Raw genomic sequence first — 20,305 nt, 5'->3', positions numbered from 1 at the left:
ACACGTACCCTATAAAATTGCAGGCAAACGCAAGGTTTAACTATTTGGCATCAACAATACAAAAATAATCATCACAGTCTTTTATAAACAAAGAAGAAAATAACGTTGGACATTAAAAGTTGTCTTAAATGGAAAAAAACCACTAACAATGTGAAGTTGGACAAAAATTCAGTATTCTAAGAAAAAAAAGTCGATAAATCCAACTACTCAAACGTAAATTTAATACCACATCTATTAAAAATAAATTTTGACTAAAATAAATTTGTGCTGTATTTCATCTACCATTTTCGATGTTATTGGCTATAAAACTGGAAAGATAGTTTTAATTAATTATTTTTTAAAAATACATCTTGTTTTAAAGAATTTTTCGAACAGGTATGTACAGGATATAGTATGTACACGAAAAACATATAACAACGTAAATGTCAGAGAGCGTCCGAAATTAAAAAGCATACCTAATAAAGTACGGACTGTGACTCAATGCAGACTTGGAGCGCCGGTATAAATTACAGACTCCGGTACATACCGGATTAACTAAATTTGAACGAAAATATCTTAAATGTATATATTTTGTAACCATGGTGATACTAACCCTAACCTTTAGTCAGTATTTTATGCATATTGTACACTAAATGCATGCGGACATGCAAAAATATGCATATTTTAGCCGTGCGCTACAATTGATAATCACTTTCGGGCATGCGCAGAAGATCGCTCCAAGTCTGCAATGAGTTACATCGATAAAGTACGTTACAAAACTATTCAACGTCAGATTAACACGTCAAAAATACGCAATAAACTGACGTGAATTACATAACGTAAGTCACGTCATATCGTGGTAACCATGTGCCTTGAGCTGGTGTTTACAATGTTCTGATTTATTATCAAATAATCGTTGCTTTTATATTTAAAAAGGAACATTGGCGAGTAGCCTATCACCATAGGCTATGTTTGAGTCTGCGCGACATGAACCGTTTTGGAATCCAAACTGTGCACTGGGTTTACAGCTGTGCACATGCCGGACGAAGGACTCGTTGTCATACACCGATGATTACGGTACAAACAGGACAATAAAAACTAATTTTAACACGTCTTTAACATGTGCTAAAACGGAACATGTGCAACGCAATAGGGAAGTATTAGAACAAAAGACTCGCCGCAACAGACCCTCACTCTCAAAACTGTGGTTCAGCAAACTAGCGTTAGCAAAATTTAATAGTTTAGCAACGAAAGAAATATATAACACTTCAAGCAGGATTAACAAAATCAGGTATAATTAATGTGCATCGTCATCATCATCATCATCGTCATCACCATCATCATCACCATCATCATCGTCGTCGTCGTCGTGGTCGTGATCACCACCTCCACCACCACCACCATCATCATCTTCAACAACATCTTTCTTTCTTTTTCTTCTTCTACTCCTGCAACTATAGTAGACGCAACTTGACCGCGATGGTTGACCTTAGGCTGATTATTCATATCGGTTATTTCATTATAGAAATCAAGGGTGTGTAGGGTAGCCGTGTTTATTTATATGGAATTAGTTTGTATACAGTGCAGTATCAAAGTATATATACTTTCATTTGATCATTTAAAACTTTCCAATACACTAATTTATATTTACACAAAATTATATTTCCTTTTTCTCGTGCAGCTCGTGTTTTACGTACACTCCTTTTTAATAATAGGTTGTGCCTTATTATGTATTATAATGCAAAGGTCAACCATCGGGGTCAAGTTGCGTCCACTATACTTTCATACTTGTTGACATATGACTGTCATCCTGGACTGATTTTATTGCGTAGATCACAATCAATTTTAAACTAAAATTGAAATCAGCACAATTTGCGGAGATTCTAAATCGATATGGAGACAAAGCTAGACAGTCAGCAGGAAATTTGAATCAATAAACTTATTGTTTTCCAAGTATACCACACTTAGCATATTTTATATCTATCTTCCCGTACTGTCTAACCCTTTACAGGCACATTATCTTTTGATAATATCAATATGGTAAACATTTTCCGCAATAGACATTTTTGTTGAAATGCTAAATATTCAAGTGATAGCGTTTTTAGCGTTTAAAAGCTCCATGTCTGGTTTTGTTTGTCAAACGTACTGCAACTTGTATCAAACTACACCCTCATGACCCGAAAGAAGATTTAAGATATATAAAGGTAGGAGCCAGCCATACTCTACTGGCGATCTATAACGATTGTAAATGAAATGGTTGATTCATCCCTTGGAAAACAAAATGTACAAAAATTTAGGGAAAAGACTTTTCAACAAAGCTGTTACATTAAATCAAATAATGATTCAAAGTATGACCAAAATATTTTACAAAGTGTGATAACAGATGAAATCCAATTGTAATATCATGTTTCGACAATGTTTATTGAAATCAATAATGAAAATATGACCAATGCCAGTTTCGTATATATATTACTTCAGAATGTGACACAAAGTCGCTGCCTACTTTTGATATGTAGATTTATTGATCGGCTAATCAAGAAGCCTTCACGGTCATGGCTAATTTTGTAAAGAAAATAGTGACACTTTTAACAGCGAAAATTAATTGTGACACAAAATCGTATATTTTTTATGTAAATCCAAAATTAACAAGTTTATGTTTATTCACAGTACTATGCATTATGTTTAAAATATTGATGAGGATTTTTTTTACATTAAAGTAAATACGTAAAGACAAGACATTTTACTCGTAGTAAACGATGGCCGTTGGATATCTTTAAGGACGTATGCGGCAGTTTTGGGTAATAAATTATGCAATTATAGAATTTGTTCAAACTTTATATATGAACACAGTGTCATGTTAGAAACAGAATTATAAAAAAAAAATCGAAGGTCACCATATTGTTCAGGAGTTATCTGCCCTTGAATATGCAAATTTGAAGAAGAAAAGTTTAAAGGGCAGATAACTCCTAAACAAGCACGGTGAACTATGATTGTTTTTGCATTTTTCTGTTTCTAAACTGAAACTGTGTTCATATATACAAAGTTTGAATACATTCTGTTATTGGCAAATATTTGCCACATCTCTCATACAAGAAACTGCAGAAAGTGTCTTTAAATGTATTTTTATTACTAGCTCTAGCAGCCGATTAATTTAAGAGAAGACCTTATAGTGACGCTATTAACCAAGTTTGATGAAGATCCATCAATCGATTAATTACGACGAGAAGAAGTTTTTGAGAATAAATATGTTGGCTTAGGCCGAAAGGCGCAAGAGTTCAGGCGAGCTAAAAATCTTAACCTAACTTGTGCGGTCTATGATTAAACGCAGACTGTTCCATTTATGGAAGATTATAAGATCTAGATATATAAACTCTGGTCGCTAACCATTCGGATTAAAGATTAGTTCGTCTGGTTTACATGTTGCTATCGGGTAGCAGTCGGATCTATAACATGTTCAGGTGACAGATAGACTGGATTTAAAAGTGAAAAAAAATGACGGAAAATATCGCAGAACAGGAGAAAACTATGAACGAAACGGAAAATGACATGGAGTAAGCAATTTATGTTATTTATAGTTAGTTAGATAATCAGTTCGTTTAGTTGACCGTTTTTTAAACAAAAATGTTTTAAAGACCTAGATATATATATATAAACGCAAAGTTAAACACAAATTAAGGGTTTAAATGGATGAGAAATGTGTTGGCTTCAAGGTTATACCGTCTAAGAATGTAAATTTCCCAGTAGTCACTCAGAAACGACCAGTTTTCAAAAACGAACATAATTTTAAATGATCATTCTGGCTGAGTATCATCAGCTGTTTCTCTGTTAGACTTTTAAATAGTCCTTCGGACTGAATTTCCATTCCCCGTGAACTGCGTTTTATAGTATATTGTTACAGAAGTGTGTGTAGGCAGCACTTAAGCCTTATCATGCTGGACACGATTGTTTCTGCCTTTGCGACCAGTGTAGATCATGACCAGCCTGCACGTCCGTGCAGTCTGATCAAGATCTGCACTATTCGCCATTCAGTCAGTATCTTTTTGGTAAGCATCCCTTTAGACAGTTAATGGTACTCTCCAAATTGAAAGATGGACCCGTTCTTTATAGACATTTAGAAGGGTTAGGGTTAATATAGCAGTAGTAGAAATTCCATTCAATTTCTCCTAAGCGTTAGCTGTATTCGAATGATATGAGCCCTACCGCCAAATATCCATGTTGTTGTTCGAAGACACGGTTCCTTATCACATCTTCAATAGTGCCAATGCACGTCTTCTGATCCCATGAACATTGTACAAAGCTATTCAAATGGTGACGCCGACCATGCCCGGGACCTTTTTTGTTTCTATATGAAGGACCAACGGAAAGTCGGCAGTTCAACCCGAATGAAGGGTCAGAAACTGTGGTGTTTCTTTTCCATTGAATGCTGGAAAGTTGCCATATGAATGAACCTTAATTACATTAGAAACCAAGGAAAGTCATGTATTTTGTATGGAATGACAGTTTGGACATAAACCAAAGTCCCCTGAGAAGGATATGCCATAAACAAACGTATTGAAAAATATCAGATTTCACTTTTTCTTTCAGATTTAATAGAACATAGTCAATTATATCTTATATCAACTAACAACAACGATTTCAATAATTTCATTAATCATTTTAAAATCGTGTGTGGGATTTTAGTATCTTTTTCAATAATCGAAATAATGAAAAATTAATCCGTACTGCTTTTAAGTTATTAAAACATACGTTGGGTAGGCTTATTGTATAGGCTTATTGTGTAAATGTCTGATATATACAAGACTTGAATTTAAGCTGCGATATGTTATCGAAATACTGTCAATAAAATCTCGCTGTTTTGAAGTTATTAAAACTAAACTACATGTGCTTCTATTAAATTGATTTGAATGCGCATGTTAGTATATTGAGTAGGTTAATTGTGTAATGTTTGATAATGAAAAAAAGATTAAACTGAAGTTTTTTAAGTACTTCTACTTTTAACAACTTATCTGGTGTCCAAAGTCTTTCTGAGATTTTATTAGTTCAAATTTAATAACATCGAGAATTCCTGAACTATTTTACCTTTAATGTTCTCAGGTTTGAAACCGACACTGGCATTACCTTACTGGCCTTTAACATTATCATATTTGTTTTCGCATTTCAGTATAAATGAAGATTGTTTTCGTGTTTCAGTACAAAAGAAGATTGTTTTCGTGTTTCAGTATAAATAAAGATTGTTTTCGTGTTTCAGTATTAATGAAAATATTGTTTTAAAAAATAGTGTTTCAGTATAAATGAAGATTGTTTTCGTGCTTCAGTATAAATGAAATTATTGTTTTCGTATTTCAGTATAAATGAAATGATTGTTTTCGTATTTAAGTATAAATGAAAAGATTGTTTTCGTGCTTCAGTATAAATGAAATTATTGTTTTCGTATTTCAGTATAAATGAAATGATTGTTTTCGTATTTCAGTATAAATGAAATGTTTCAGTATAAATGAAAAGATTGTTTTCGTGTTTCAGTATAACGAAAAGAGAACAAACGCCCTTAGAAAAGAAAAGGTCTGTCGTATATCGAATTGCAGTGATAAATAGTTGCTAGAGAATTGATATTAAACTGATTACAGTTTTTTACACTCTTTGTTTTTGCACATATTTTTGATGTGAAGATTAAGAATAGGCACCTTTCACTGAATCACTTTATTTTACACAGTTCTTTTTTTTTTTTTTTTTTTTTTTTTTTTTTTTTTTTTTTAATTCGGCTCACTGTTGCTGTGATGTATTGTGTGTTTTGTTCAAATGAAAGAAAGAACATTTGTTTGTTTCAGCTCAAGACCGCACCAGTTTTCACTTGAAATTCGAGATGAAATATTTTTTTTTACAAATGGAGAAACCTGCGAGTGAAAGATACTTCATTATTGCATGTATTATTTCACTCTATTTCATGTTTGTTTATCGTCACAATATTTAAGTTTGAAAGGACATTTCTACGAGATTTCAATTTCGTTTTAATTCGAAGGTGTGGTTGGGGGAGTGCCGTGTGCGCGCGCGCGCGTGTGTGTGTTTGGGGGGGGGGGGGGGGGGGGGAAGGTAGGAGGGGTTGTAAGCGTGCATTCGTGCATGTGCTTATTTATAGTCAATAACCAATAAGGGAGACTCCTCCAGAAGTCTGTTTCAGTACAGTTTGAGGATAGTGCAAGATACAGAACGCTTCTATTCAGGAAGCTCCCGCGGTTCTAAAGTGTCGGGTAAAGTACCAATACACCGGACTCTTATCCCAATGGTAGTTATTTAGTCTGAGGAGCGTGGGGTCGAACTCTCGACCCTTGGTTTTGTAACCACTGGACCACTTTGCCCGCTCTAGTATCATTGCTTTAACTGAAGTTTGGTTTTACACGAATTCACGATTATTTACGATTTATATTCTTCCGCGTCTAAGTATAGTCCCATGCTAATGATTATATTGCCGTTGTATTTAAAATATGTTATCAGAGACAAACGACAGAATAGCTCGTTTTGATCAAATTATATAAAAGCACAAAACTTATACTGGATCTACTTCCTAGGGAAAAAAGTACGCTTTGTTTTAGGCATCATAGTCACACTAGCGGGCTTCCTACCCATGACCTCAACGCCGAGCAGACGACAACTCGTTTCTTATGTATGTCTAACTGCTGATGAAAACAAATGGAATGGCACGGATTTGAAAATATCAGTATGAAATAATCTGGTAACAAATATGTGATCTTTTCATTCGAGCCGTTAACATTATGAAACAATGTGAAACTTGGCACCGATGAGAGATATTGTATATGTCTGTGGGAACACGATATTGACATGCCTCTTTAATCTGATAAAATCACCGGCTCAGTTCAACACTTCGCTCTAGTTATTTACTTTATTATATGTGACCAATTTTTTTTTTATCAATGTCTTACAAAATGGTAACACAATGGATTGTAATTCAGTATGCGAATTAAAATATTACAACATTTCCATTCATAAGATTCAAATCGTGCTAGCAGTCTTTACAACTGATTGATTAGGCCTAAAAAATTGTTTGTTAACAGTATCCCGACCTACCCTAAATGTTTTAGCCCGATCCAAAAAGTTTCTATGTCCTTGAAGAATTTTTTTCATCTTTTTAACAAAAACTGCTCTTTTTATGCTTTAAACGTGGTCAGTGTCAACTTACTGATGCTCTAAAAGTATAACCCCCTTTATTTATTTTTGACACAAATAATTTCCGAAAAGTCCCACTTAAAAAAAAAATTACCGACCTACCTACCCTAAATTTTTTAGCATGTTACCGCAAACAAACAGTTTATTTCTTAGGCCTTACAGTATTTTTACTTGGGTTTACAGAAGTTTTAGTGTGAAGAATCTAAATGCTCACCATCCATGAAACACTTTACTTTGTGCAGAGTTTTAATTTACTTTAAATTTATGTATTTTTCTCTTTAAAGTGATATATGGTTCTTTAAGAAATAATAAATTATATTGCAAAATGTGTTAAAAAAAGTCTTGGGAGAAATTCTTTAATAAAACAACCACTCTGAAACACTATTTGTCAATATTTATCAAGCATTTTGTCAAATATTTTTTCAAAATTTTTGGTAGATCTATATCGCATAGTAGAAATGCAATGCATTTCTTTAAAAAAAAACTTTCAAAGTAAACACATATTTGTAGACCTAAAGGATAAAATTTTAATGATAGGTGTTTAACAAAATCTCAAAGTTTAATCATTTCTTTGGATGCAGGATGACAACAATGTATTGAAATTTACAGTCAACAATTAAATAGACAGTGACTTTGAATTATAGGCTATTATCTTCAATAAAAATACAATAAGCACTTTACGAGCGAGGTTTAAACACAATAAATTAAATTCAATAATTCATACCACAGAATTCAGGCATTCAAACTTTCACAGTTGTTTTGTATTGAAATAAGTAAATCAATTTAAAACTACACATTAAATTTTATCTTTGTGAGATAAGTAAGGAATTAGCTGGGCTTACATGCAGTTTAAATTGTAATGCTGGGCTAATCCAGGTGTTCAAATACCTACAATATACAGAAGAAACTTGAATTGAAACTTTAAATCTAATCTAAAATCCTTTAACCAAGGTTATCTTAGCAAAAAAAAAAAATGTTTACCATGATCTCGCGACGATGTGTTCAAATGAAGAAATATTTCATTTTAATAATAGTTTTTGCCATTCCCTTTCTCCTACTTAAAAATGAATTATTTTAACTGCTGAAGAAATTTAAAAAAAAAAACGTTTACATCAAAAATTCACTTTTTTTGTAACAACTTGCTACCAAAGATTACCAATTTTTCAGCCAAGTTTCAGCAGTAACTGCATATTGACCTATAATAATCAGCCTGAATCTTATCTATGCTAGTTCATAATGAACAAATTAAGTTTTAGTTGTAATTGCTAGTAAAAGCTAGAAAGTGGTTGTAATGTGCAGGTAGTTATTATGTGTAGGTGGTCATTATGTGCAGGTGGTCATTATGTACATGTGGGCGTATTGTGCAGGTGGTCGTTATGTTCAGGTGGTTGTTATCTGCAGGTGGTCATAATGTACTTGTGACCATTATGTGCAGATCATTATGTTCAGGTGGTAATTAAGTGCAGATGGTCATCATGTACAGGTGGTTGTTATGTGAAGGTGGTCATCATGTACAGATGGTTGTTCTGTGTATGTATATGTGATTGTTATGCAGGTGGTCATCATGTACAGGTGGTTGTTATGTGCAGGTGGTCATCATGTACAGGTGGTTGTTATGTGAAGGTGGTCATCATGTACAGTTGGTCATTATGTGAAGATGGTCGTCATGTACAGGTGGTCATTATGTGAAGGAGGTCATCATGTACAGGTGGTCGTTATGTGAAGGTGGTCATCATGTACAGGTGGTTGTTATATGCTGGTGGTCATCATGTACAGGTGGTTGTTATGTGAAGGTGGTCATCATGTACAGTTGGTTGTTATGTGAAGGTGGTCATCATGTACAGTTGGTTGTTATGTGAAGGTGGTCATCATGTACAGGTGGTTGTTATATGAAGGTGGTCATCATGTACAGGTGGTTGTTATATGAAGGTGGTCATCATGTACAGGTGGTCATTATATGAAGGTGGTCATCATGTACAGTTGGTTGTTATATGAAGGTGGTCATCATGTACAGGTGGTTGTTATATGAAGGTGGTCATCATGTACAGGTGGTTGTTATGTGAAGGTGGTCATCATGTATAGGAGGTCATTATGTGCAGATGGTCATCATGTACAGTTGGTCATTATGTGCAGGTGGTTGTTATATGAAGGTGGTCATCATGTACAGGTGGTTGTTATATGAAGGTGGTCATCATGTACAGGTGGTTGTTATGTGAAGGTGGTCATCATGTACAGTTGGTTGTTATGTGAAGGTGGTCATCATGTACAGGTGGTTGTTATATGCATATGATCATCATGTATAGGAGGTCATTATGTGCAGATGGTCATCATGTACAGTTGGTCATTATGTGCAGGTGGTTGTTATATGAAGGTGGTCATCATGTACAGGTGGTTGTTATATGAAGGTGGTCATCATGTAGAGGTGGTTGTTATATGCATATGGTCATCATGTACAGTTGGTCATTATGTGCAGATGGTCATTATGTGAAGGTGGTCATCATGTACAGGTGGTTGTTATGTGAAGGTGGTCATCATGTACAGGTGGTTGTTATATGAAGGTGGTCATCATGTACAGTTGGTTGTTATGTGCAGGTGGTTGTTATATGAAGGTGGTCATCATATACAGGTGGTTGTTATATGAAGGTGGTCATCATACACAGGTGGTTGTTATATGAAGGTGGTCATCATGTACAGGTGGTTGTTATATGCATATGGTCATCATGTACAGTTGGTCATTATGTGCAGATGGTCATTATGTGAAGGTGGTCATCATGTACAGGTGGTTGTTATGTGAAGGTGGCCATCATGTACAGGTGGTTGTTATATGAAGGTGGTCATCACGTACAGTTGGTTGTTATGTGCAGGTGGTTGTTATATGAAGGTGGTCATCATGTACAGTTGGTCATTATGTGCAGGTGGTTGTTATATGAAGGTGGTCATCATATACAGGTGGTTGTTATATGAAGGTGGTCATCATGTAGAGGAGGTCATTATGTGCAGATGGTCATCATGTACAGTTGGTCATTATGTGCAGATGGTCATTATGTGAAGGTGGTCATCATGTACAGGTGGTTGTTATGTGAAGGTGGTCATCATGTACAGGTGGTTGTTACATGAAGGTGGTCATCATGTACAGTTGGTTGTTATGTGAAGGTGGTCATCATGTACAGTTGGTTGTTATGTGAAGGTGGTCATCATGTACAGGTGGTTGTTATATGAAGGTGGTCATCATGTACAGGTGGTTGTTATATGCATATGATCATCATGTAGAGGAGGTCATTATGTGCAGATGGTCATCATGTACAGTTGGTCATTATGTGCAGGTGGTTGTTATATGAAGGTGGTCATCATGTACAGGTGGTCGTTATGTGAAGGTGGTCATCATGTACAGGTGGTTGTTATATGCTGGTGGTCATCATGTACAGGTGGTTGTTATGTGAAGGTGGTCATCATGTACAGTTGGTTGTTATGTGAAGGTGGTCATCATGTACAGGTGGTTGTTATGTGAAGGTGGTCATCATGTACAGGTGGTTGTTATGTGAAGGTGGTCATCATGTATAGGAGGTCATTATGTGCAGATGGTCATCATGTACAGTTGGTCATTATGTACAAAACTTATACTGGATCTACTTCCTAGGGAAAAAAGTACGCTTTGTTTTAGGCATCATAGTCACACTAGCGGGCTTCCTACCCATGACCTCAACGCCGAGCAGACGACAACTCGTTTCTTATGTATGTCTAACTGCTGATGAAAACAAATGGAATGGCACGGATTTGAAAATATCAGTATGAAATAATCTGGTAACAAATATGTGATCTTTTCATTCGAGCCGTTAACATTATGAAACAATGTGAAACTTGGCACCGATGAGAGATATTGTATATGTCTGTGGGAACACGATATTGACATGCCTCTTTAATCTGATAAAATCACCGGCTCAGTTCAACACTTCGCTCTAGTTATTTACTTTATTATATGTGACCAATTTTTTTTTTATCAATGTCTTACAAAATGGTAACACAATGGATTGTAATTCAGTATGCGAATTAAAATATTACAACATTTCCATTCATAAGATTCAAATCGTGCTAGCAGTCTTTACAACTGATTGATTAGGCCTAAAAAATTGTTTGTTAACAGTATCCCGACCTACCCTAAATGTTTTAGCCCGATCCAAAAAGTTTCTATGTCCTTGAAGAATTTTTTTCATCTTTTTAACAAAAACTGCTCTTTTTATGCTTTAAACGTGGTCAGTGTCAACTTACTGATGCTCTAAAAGTATAACCCCCTTTATTTATTTTTGACACAAATAATTTCCGAAAAGTCCCACTTAAAAAAAAAATTACCGACCTACCTACCCTAAATTTTTTAGCATGTTACCGCAAACAAACAGTTTATTTCTTAGGCCTTACAGTATTTTTACTTGGGTTTACAGAAGTTTTAGTGTGAAGAATCTAAATGCTCACCATCCATGAAACACTTTACTTTGTGCAGAGTTTTAATTTACTTTAAATTTATGTATTTTTCTCTTTAAAGTGATATATGGTTCTTTAAGAAATAATAAATTATATTGCAAAATGTGTTAAAAAAAGTCTTGGGAGAAATTCTTTAATAAAACAACCACTCTGAAACACTATTTGTCAATATTTATCAAGCATTTTGTCAAATATTTTTCAAAATTTTTGGTAGATCTATATCGCATAGTAGAAATGCAATGCATTTCTTTAAAAAAAACTTACAAAGTAAACACATATTTGTAGACCTAAAGGATAAAATTTTAATGATAGGTGTTTAACAAAATCTCAAAGTTTAATCATTTCTTTGGATGCAGGATGACAACAATGTATTGAAATTTACAGTCAACAATTAAATAGACAGTGACTTTGAATTATAGGCTATTATCTTCAATAAAAATACAATAAGCACTTTACGAGCGAGGTTTAAACACAATAAATTAAATTCAATAATTCATACCACAGAATTCAGGCATTCAAACTTTCACAGTTGTTTTGTATTGAAATAAGTAAATCAATTTAAAACTACACATTAAATTTTATCTTTGTGAGATAAGTAAGGAATTAGCTGGGCTTACATGCAGTTTAAATTGTAATGCTGGGCTAATCCAGGTGTTCAAATACCTACAATATACAGAAGAAACTTGAATTGAAACTTTAAATCTAATCTAAAATCCTTTAACCAAGGTTATCTTAGCAAAAAAAAAAATGTTTACCATGATCTCGCGACGATGTGTTCAAATGAAGAAATATTTCATTTTAATAATAGTTTTTGCCATTCCCTTTCTCCTACTTAAAAATGAATTATTTTAACTGCTGAAGAAATTTAAAAAAAAAAACGTTTACATCAAAAATTCACTTTTTTTGTAACAACTTGCTACCAAAGATTACCAATTTTTCAGCCAAGTTTCAGCAGTAACTGCATATTGACCTATAATAATCAGCCTGAATCTTATCTATGCTAGTTCATAATGAACAAATTAAGTTTTAGTTGTAATTGCTAGTAAAAGCTAGAAAGTGGTTGTAATGTGCAGGTAGTTATTATGTGTAGGTGGTCATTATGTGCAGGTGGTCATTATGTACATGTGGGCGTATTGTGCAGGTGGTCGTTATGTTCAGGTGGTTGTTATCTGCAGGTGGTCATAATGTACTTGTGGCCATTATGTGCAGGAGATCATTATGTTCAGGTGGTAATTAAGTGCAGATGGTCATCATGTACAGGTGGTTGTTATGTGAAGGTGGTCATCATGTACAGATGGTTGTTCTGTGTATGTATATGTGATTGTTATGCAGGTGGTCATCATGTACAGGTGGTTGTTATGTGCAGGTGGTCATCATGTACAGGTGGTTGTTATGTGAAGGTGGTCATCATGTACAGTTGGTCATTATGTGGAGGTGGTCGTCATGTACAGGTGGTCATTATGTGAAGGAGGTCATCATGTACAGGTGGTCGTTATGTGAAGGTGGTCATCATGTACAGGTGGTTGTTATATGCTGGTGGTCATCATGTACAGGTGGTTGTTATGTGAAGGTGGTCATCATGTACAGTTGGTTGTTATGTGAAGGTGGTCATCATGTACAGTTGGTTGTTATGTGAAGGTGGTCATCATGTACAGGTGGTTGTTATATGAAGGTGGTCATCATGTACAGGTGGTTGTTATGTGAAGGTGGTCATCATGTACAGGTGGTTGTTATGTGAAGGTGGTCATCATGTACAGGTGGTTGTTATGTGAAGGTGGTCATCATGTACAGGTGGTTGTTATATGAAGGTGGTCATCATGTACAGGTGGTTGTTATGTGAAGGTGGTCATCATGTACAGTTGGTTGTTATGTGAAGGTGGTCATCATGTACAGGTGGTTGTTATATGAAGGTGGTCATCATGTACAGTTGGTCATTATGTGCAGGTGGTCATTATGTGAAGGTGGTCATCATGTACAGGTGGTTGTTATATGAAGGTGGTCATCATGTACAGGTGGTTGTTATATGAAGGTGGTCATCATGTACAGGTGGTTGTTATATGCATATGATCATCATGTAGAGGAGGTCATTATGTGCAGATGGTCATCATGTATAGGAGGTCATTATGTGCAGATGGTCATCATGTACAGTTGGTCATTATGTGCAGGTGGTTGTTATATGAAGGTGGTCATCATATACAGGTGGTTGTTATATGAAGGTGGTCATCATGTACAGGTGGTTGTTATATGCATATGATCATCATGTAGAGGAGGTCATTATGTGCAGATGGTCATCATGTACAGTTGGTCATTATGTGCAGATGGTCATTATGTGAAGGTGGTCATCATGTACAGGTGGTTGTTATGTGAAGGTGGTCATCATGTACAGGTGGTTGTTATATGCATATGATCATCATGTATAGGAGGTCATTATGTGCAGATGGTCATCATGTACAGTTGGTCATTATGTGCAGATGGTCATTATGTGAAGGTGGTCATCATGTACAGGTGGTTGTTATGTGCAGATGGTCATTATATGAAGGTGGTCGTTATGTGCAAATGGTCATCATGTGCAGATGGACATCATGTATAGGAGGTCATTATGTGCAGATGGTCATCATGTACAGTTGGTCATTATGTGCAGATGGTCATTATATGAAGGTGGTCATCATGTACAGGTGGTTGTTATATGAAGGTGGTCATCATGTACAGGTGGTTGTTATATGCATATGATCATCATGTATAGGAGGTCATTATGTGCAGATGGTCATCATGTACAGTTGGTCATTATGTGCAGATGGTCATTATGTGAAGGTGGTCATCATGTACAGGTGGTTGTTATGTGCAGATGTTTATTATGTTCAGGTGGTCGTTATGTGCAAATGGTCATCATGTGCAGATGGACATCATGTACAGGTGGTCATTATGTGCAGATGGTCATCATGTACAGGTGGTCATTATGTGCAGGTGGTCATCATGTACAGGTGGTCATTATGTGTAGATGGTCATCATGTACAGGTGGTCATTATGTGCAGGTGGTCATCATGTTCAGATGGTCGTTATGTGCAGATGGACATCATGTACAGGTGGTCATTATGTGCACTTTAAAAATAATGCAGACAATTTACATTCTTCTTGCATTTTTACCAATATCCAACTTTCATTTTCACGTGCCTTATCATTTTTCAGTGCCATATATACATTCTATGCCAAACTTGGTTGAAATGAACAATTTGAAAAATTTCACACGAACTGTGGGCGAATAGTTTTAAGTGTTTGTGACAATGCATATTTACGTAAGTAAATTGTTAACAAGCATGACAACATGTATGAATACAACTGTTTTTTTCTGGTGAATTGAAAGAGATAGCTACTAAATCACTTCAATCAAATCTACACAGCTCCTACATATCTCCATAAATAGCTGAAAAGGAAGCAAATACATTTAAACAAGATGGTGTAGATTTAGCTAGCCTTCCTAAGTGACTGTGGTGCTTTAACCTTTAGCCTGCTGGAGGCAAGTGATTTTGCCTTTGCGACCAGTGCAGACCATGATCTGACTAAGATCAGTATGAAAAGTCAACAAGGTAGAGAGATAGTTAAAGTCCTCTACCCATCAGAACTTGAAGAGTTATGCCTTGGACAAGTAAATTTGATAAGGGAGATAACTAAAACATAAGCAAGGCAGAGTTAAGGTTCTTGTAAACTACATTTCCTCTCGAATCCCCTGTCATGTGAAATTTTAACAAAATACTTTCAAAAATTATGTTATGCTCCTGACATAGTGTTATACTAGTAAGTAATCTCTAAAAATATTTTGGTTAAGGCAATATGTGAAAATATATTTGTTAAGGCAATATGTGACAATATTTTGGTTAAGGCCTTGTGGCAATATTTTTGGTTTAGGCAATATGTGGCAATATTTTGGTTAAGGCAATATGTGGCAATATTTTTGGTTAAGGCAATTTGTGGCAATATTTTGGTTAAGGCAATATGTGACAAGGCAATATGTGACAATATTTTGGTTAAGGCCATAATTTATGTGACAATATTTTGGTTAAGGCAATATATGAATATATTTCTGTTACTTTCAGGGCTCTGCGGCCTATAATGAAAGATCACCATCATCAGGACAGTCTATTTGGTGTAAGTACCATACATGAGCAGTGTCATAGTAAATGATGCCTTAAAACTCAGATGAAGAGATTTCATAAAATAAATGATAAATGTCTGTTGCAAAGAGATATATTTGACATTTTTTTCAGAAACTATCACACCCAGTCTCTTTTAAAACAGTTCTGAATTGTCATGTTTGGAAACTAATGTAGAATGTTAGACTATATGAAAGATAGGTCACAAGTGCCATACCAGAATTTTTCCTCTGTATCTTAGGTGGATATTAAAGTAACATTATCAGACAAAAAACTGTTGTGCATTTTGATGCCAGTTTTGTTCTAAAAGGGTACAGCAAGAACCCACTATAAATATGGACAGGTTCACCTTGATTTTCAGAAAATTGCAAAGAAAAGTTTGAGGGTCTTCTGTAGAAGTTTTGCTTGATGCTTTATGGTAATATTCAGAGTTAAAATGGAAGGTAAATTACCAGTGAATGGAAAGATGCAGAATATCTTAATGTGGAGCTGCTGTATACATGGATACAGGTCAGGTTGTAAACAACTCTCACAGGCACTGAAATAGGACCATTACAAACATCCTAATTACATGATATACAGTCGAACTTCGTTAATATGAACTCGACTGGACCAGTAAAATTTGTTCGAGTGATTGGTTGTTCGAGTTATCGAACAAAATTCATTATACAGGGATTTTTCCTGGACCGGACAATGAGTTCGAGGGAAGGGTGGTGTACGAATTATCCAAGTTCGAGTTAACAAAGTTTGACTGTAGAGGAAAATTTCAATGAAGAAAGCCCTTTGTGTAAAACTAAACTTCTTTTTTTCAGAACTCCTTCCAGTCAAAATCATTCTTTGTGGTACATCCTGAATGGCTGAGTGAGACTGTAGACAACACTGACCCCCAGCCTCTCCACCGACCCCCGTGGCCCTGGGAGCAGCCCCGATACCGTCAGAACATCCAGCTCCCTATAACATACAAAGCCGATGAAACTGAGGAGGATAAAAACGAATGTAAAACAAACAACCAACAAAACGGGTGCACAAGTACTGAACTGCCTATGCAACTTGATGCGCCAATGTGTCTTCCTATTGGATATACTTTCACTCAACCGGGAATTGACCTAACCAAACCGTACCAAAAACAGACACAATTTGGTGCACCGCTAGTAGACACTTCAGTGTATAAACTCGGATACTAAATATAGAAAATGATTAATGTTAGAAAAAATAATAAATAATTATTATAAACAAAATTAGGTAGTTTTCATACATATAAAAAAATTTCATAACATCAATCATAGGTATGAAATCACTGCCAGGTTACTGTAAAAGCAGAAATTTTCACAAGGGTTTAAAGTTTGCTATATTCGCGAGGCCCCACATATGGCAAAAATTAATCCTTGAGTAAATATTCACCATTCATGTAGGATTCCAATTTTACAATTTCGCGAATATTAAACCTCAAAATTTCAAATTCGCGAAATTCTGACCCAGCGAAAATATGTGATTTTACAGTAAATACATGTGTGAACATCTGTGCAAGGTATGAAATTATTTTCATTCACCCAAAATCTTATGAATTACGAAAACCCTTATTGAAAACATACTGGTCATGTTAAAAACCGAACCTGGAGGAAGTTTGTGTGAGAAAAAAATATCTTATATAGAATTCACTGGTTGTAGAACAATGAATAATTAAATGACAGAGAACTTTTTATCAATTTTGTTTAGTGTGTAAGAAAATAGACTTAACTTTATATATGTAAATGAGAAATAAGATATATTTCTGCAACTGAAACACCCTTTATAATAATGATTGTGTTCTTTTGAAGAAATTTTACTTTATTCATGTACTCTGTGTAAATGTTGTTACAGTACACTGTATATGCAAGTTCAATGCACTTCTTGTTGCAATTATGTTAAACTTTTGAAGATTGGAAAAAGAAAGACAAATTCTTAAGTATAAAATGTCTTTACTAAGCACAAGCCATGTGCTGATTTTTCACTGCATTCATAAAATTGTCTGACAAAATCGTCAACAAAACTTTGCATCTGAAATAAAACCATGTTTAGTGTTGTAAAACAGTTTGGTCAGCAAAACAGTAACTCCTGAAATTCTATTAATAGGCATTTAAATGATTTGTATTTTGTCAGAATTGTGAAAGAAATACAGTACACATCAAAATAGAAAGATAATTGTAATTCATTTGCAAGAAATTGAAAAATAAAGCTTTAATAACTAGTTTTGGCTAGAAATGATTTTTGTCAGTTTTTATACTGATTGACCTGCATGGAAAATTTCAACAATTCCAAAAACTGATTAGATATTTAAGCAAGCAATGAGCTGCTGGCTTTTTTTTATTATCAAAAACTATAAATTCTGTGATGCCCATTTTCTCCATTATTCTGAAAACATCATGCTTTTCTTTTAATATTTAATTTCTTAAATTTTTCATGTTCAAGAAATTTTGCTTGTTATTTAAATTGTTTAAAGTATGTATTTTTGAAAAAAATATATTTTGTAAATGAAAAGTTACCATATCTTTGTTTGTTTGATTATTTCCTATGTATATTGTACATTTTACAGGTTTTTCCTGAGTTTTTGACCAATAAAATGCCCCTATCTCTTTCAAAACAGTTCTGAATTGTCATGTTAAAAGGGATAGCCTTTCTCGGTATTTTCTAACTTTAGCTTTCTATTGGCTCAATAAAGCATAAAACCAGTCCAGCACAAAAACATGTTTATTCATATAATCAGACTGGTTTCTTCAAATTCAAAAATATTGTAAATTAAATGTAGGAAGAGCAAACCATAATCAGGAATAAACTGGACTGGTCCCTTTTATCATGGCAACTCATTTCAAGTGCCCTGTACTAAATGTTATGTTGTGATCCATCCTATATGTGTTGAGTGTGAAATATATTTATATATACATGTATTATTGTCACTTTACCGCAACAGTATTAGAAATTGTACAAATGGTCTGATTTTGTGTGACGTTTGCTAGGTGTGTTCCTATCCAAAACCTTACAATGATTTGAATAAAATGTTAAAAATCATCTTTGTGTCTGTTTGTACCATAGCCAAACAAATTCAACATTGAAAGTTTTAAAAGGAATACTAGAAAAATTCAGGGAACAAAGAAGAAAAACAGAGAATATCTACCATATTTCAATATCCTCTGAAATGAAAAAAATAAGCTGGACATTTTCTAGATGTACATGAGCAATGTTCTTAAGCATTTTAAGCTTTACAAGAGATTTATTATCAACACAGGGGAGATAACTTTGGGGAAAATTGTCTTACCAAAGTTATCTCCCATTTTGTTTTGAGGTCAAATTTTGTGCAATTTCAGCATTCAGAAATTAGTGGTAATGCATCAAAAAGAATAAGTGCAACAGTTACTGTTCTTCAAGCATAACAAGGAATTATACAGATACGTTGCACCTTTCCCTGCATACAAAATGACACTTTTCCATTCCTTTTTAGGTTTTATGTGCTGTCCAATTTTTCTGAATATCTGATGATGTGCATTGTCATGTAAGACCAACATCCAAATGAATGACAAGTCAGTAACTCTGAATTAGACATTGAAAAGCTGAATTTTTAATTTCACTGTATTTGTTTTAAATGACCATGGAAATTCATGCCCTACAGAAATTTTGCTATTATGATTTCAACAAGAGGCCCAAATGAAGAAACCTGAAGAAAACCTTAACCATTTGACTTTGCTTCTAACTAGGTTTAGTGAAAATCCTTTCAGCTGTTCATTTAAACAAAAGTGTTTTTTTAAAGGTTTTTTTCTACATTTTGCTGTCACGCACCAAAAATGCATAACCATCAGAAGAAATTGTTTAAATGTTTTAAAGTTTTTTTCTATTGTAAGTCAAATGGCCCTTTAAAGGGGTAAAGTGTCTTCAATTAAGAAGTTGTTACAGGACCGTGACGACCTTATAATGATGCTACAAATCAAGTTTGATGAAAATTCATCATGTGGCTCATGAGAAGAAGTCATTTAAAGGCATTTCTATTTTTAACTCTAATGGTCCCTAAAAGGGGCCAAGCGCCCCCTAATCAACCAAATTTAGAGAGGCCAGTAGTGTCAGAGAAGATGTTTAAGTTAAATTGATGACAGAGGATGACAGGCCATCCATCTATACTTAAGCTCAACCTAAGCCTATGGTTCAGGGGAGCTAAAAAACCGAAATGTGAGCCTTATAGATTCTCTGTCACTTCACTTCTAACAAAACATTGTAAACTGCTGATAACAACGTTTTTTTCTTGCGTATGTAAAACATTTTATTATTTTTTCTATCAAAAAATCTCAGATACAAATGAAGCAAAGGATTTCAAACTGTGTAAATGAAAATTATATTACTTTCTTTTCAAAGACATACTAAATTTTCAAATCTGCAACATTCTGGCGCTTTTATTGTAAAATATTTCTCAGTACACAGTGTTATACAACAACAGAATCATTACAACTGTAGCTTGTTCTGCCAGTGGGCTGCTGAATCAATGTTGGCAAAAAGCCGGT

The 20,305-nt window shown here is 34.6% G+C and overlaps 1 protein-coding gene across 3 annotated transcripts; it reads left to right on the top strand.

The window, feature by feature from the left end:
• The first annotated feature begins 818 nt into the window (after positions 1–818).
• On the top strand, positions 819–18,827 carry LOC123536573 (uncharacterized). Of its 3 annotated transcripts, XM_045319880.2 has the most exons (4): positions 3,313–3,530; positions 5,500–5,538; positions 15,726–15,777; positions 16,595–18,827. In XM_045319880.2, the coding sequence occupies exons 1-4, from the start codon at positions 3,472–3,474 to the stop codon at positions 16,964–16,966; spliced, it is 522 nt and encodes a 173-aa protein (XP_045175815.2). In that variant the 5' UTR covers positions 3,313–3,471; the 3' UTR covers positions 16,967–18,827. The 3 variants fall into 3 exon arrangements, with proteins under 3 accessions (XP_045175813.2, XP_045175815.2, XP_045175816.2); XM_045319878.2 differs by lacking the exons at positions 3,313–3,530; positions 5,500–5,538 and adding an exon at positions 819–1,270; XM_045319881.2 differs by lacking the exon at positions 5,500–5,538 and having other exon boundaries at positions 3,324–3,530.
• The last annotated feature ends 1,478 nt before the right edge of the window (positions 18,828–20,305 follow it).

Source organism: Mercenaria mercenaria, chromosome 17 (assembly GCF_021730395.1).
Source record: "Mercenaria mercenaria strain notata chromosome 17, MADL_Memer_1, whole genome shotgun sequence".
Classification (NCBI taxonomy): domain Eukaryota; kingdom Metazoa; phylum Mollusca; class Bivalvia; order Venerida; family Veneridae; genus Mercenaria; species Mercenaria mercenaria.
The sequence above is the reverse complement of the archived record's forward strand: the minus strand, read 5'-3'. Positions and strand labels throughout refer to the sequence as shown.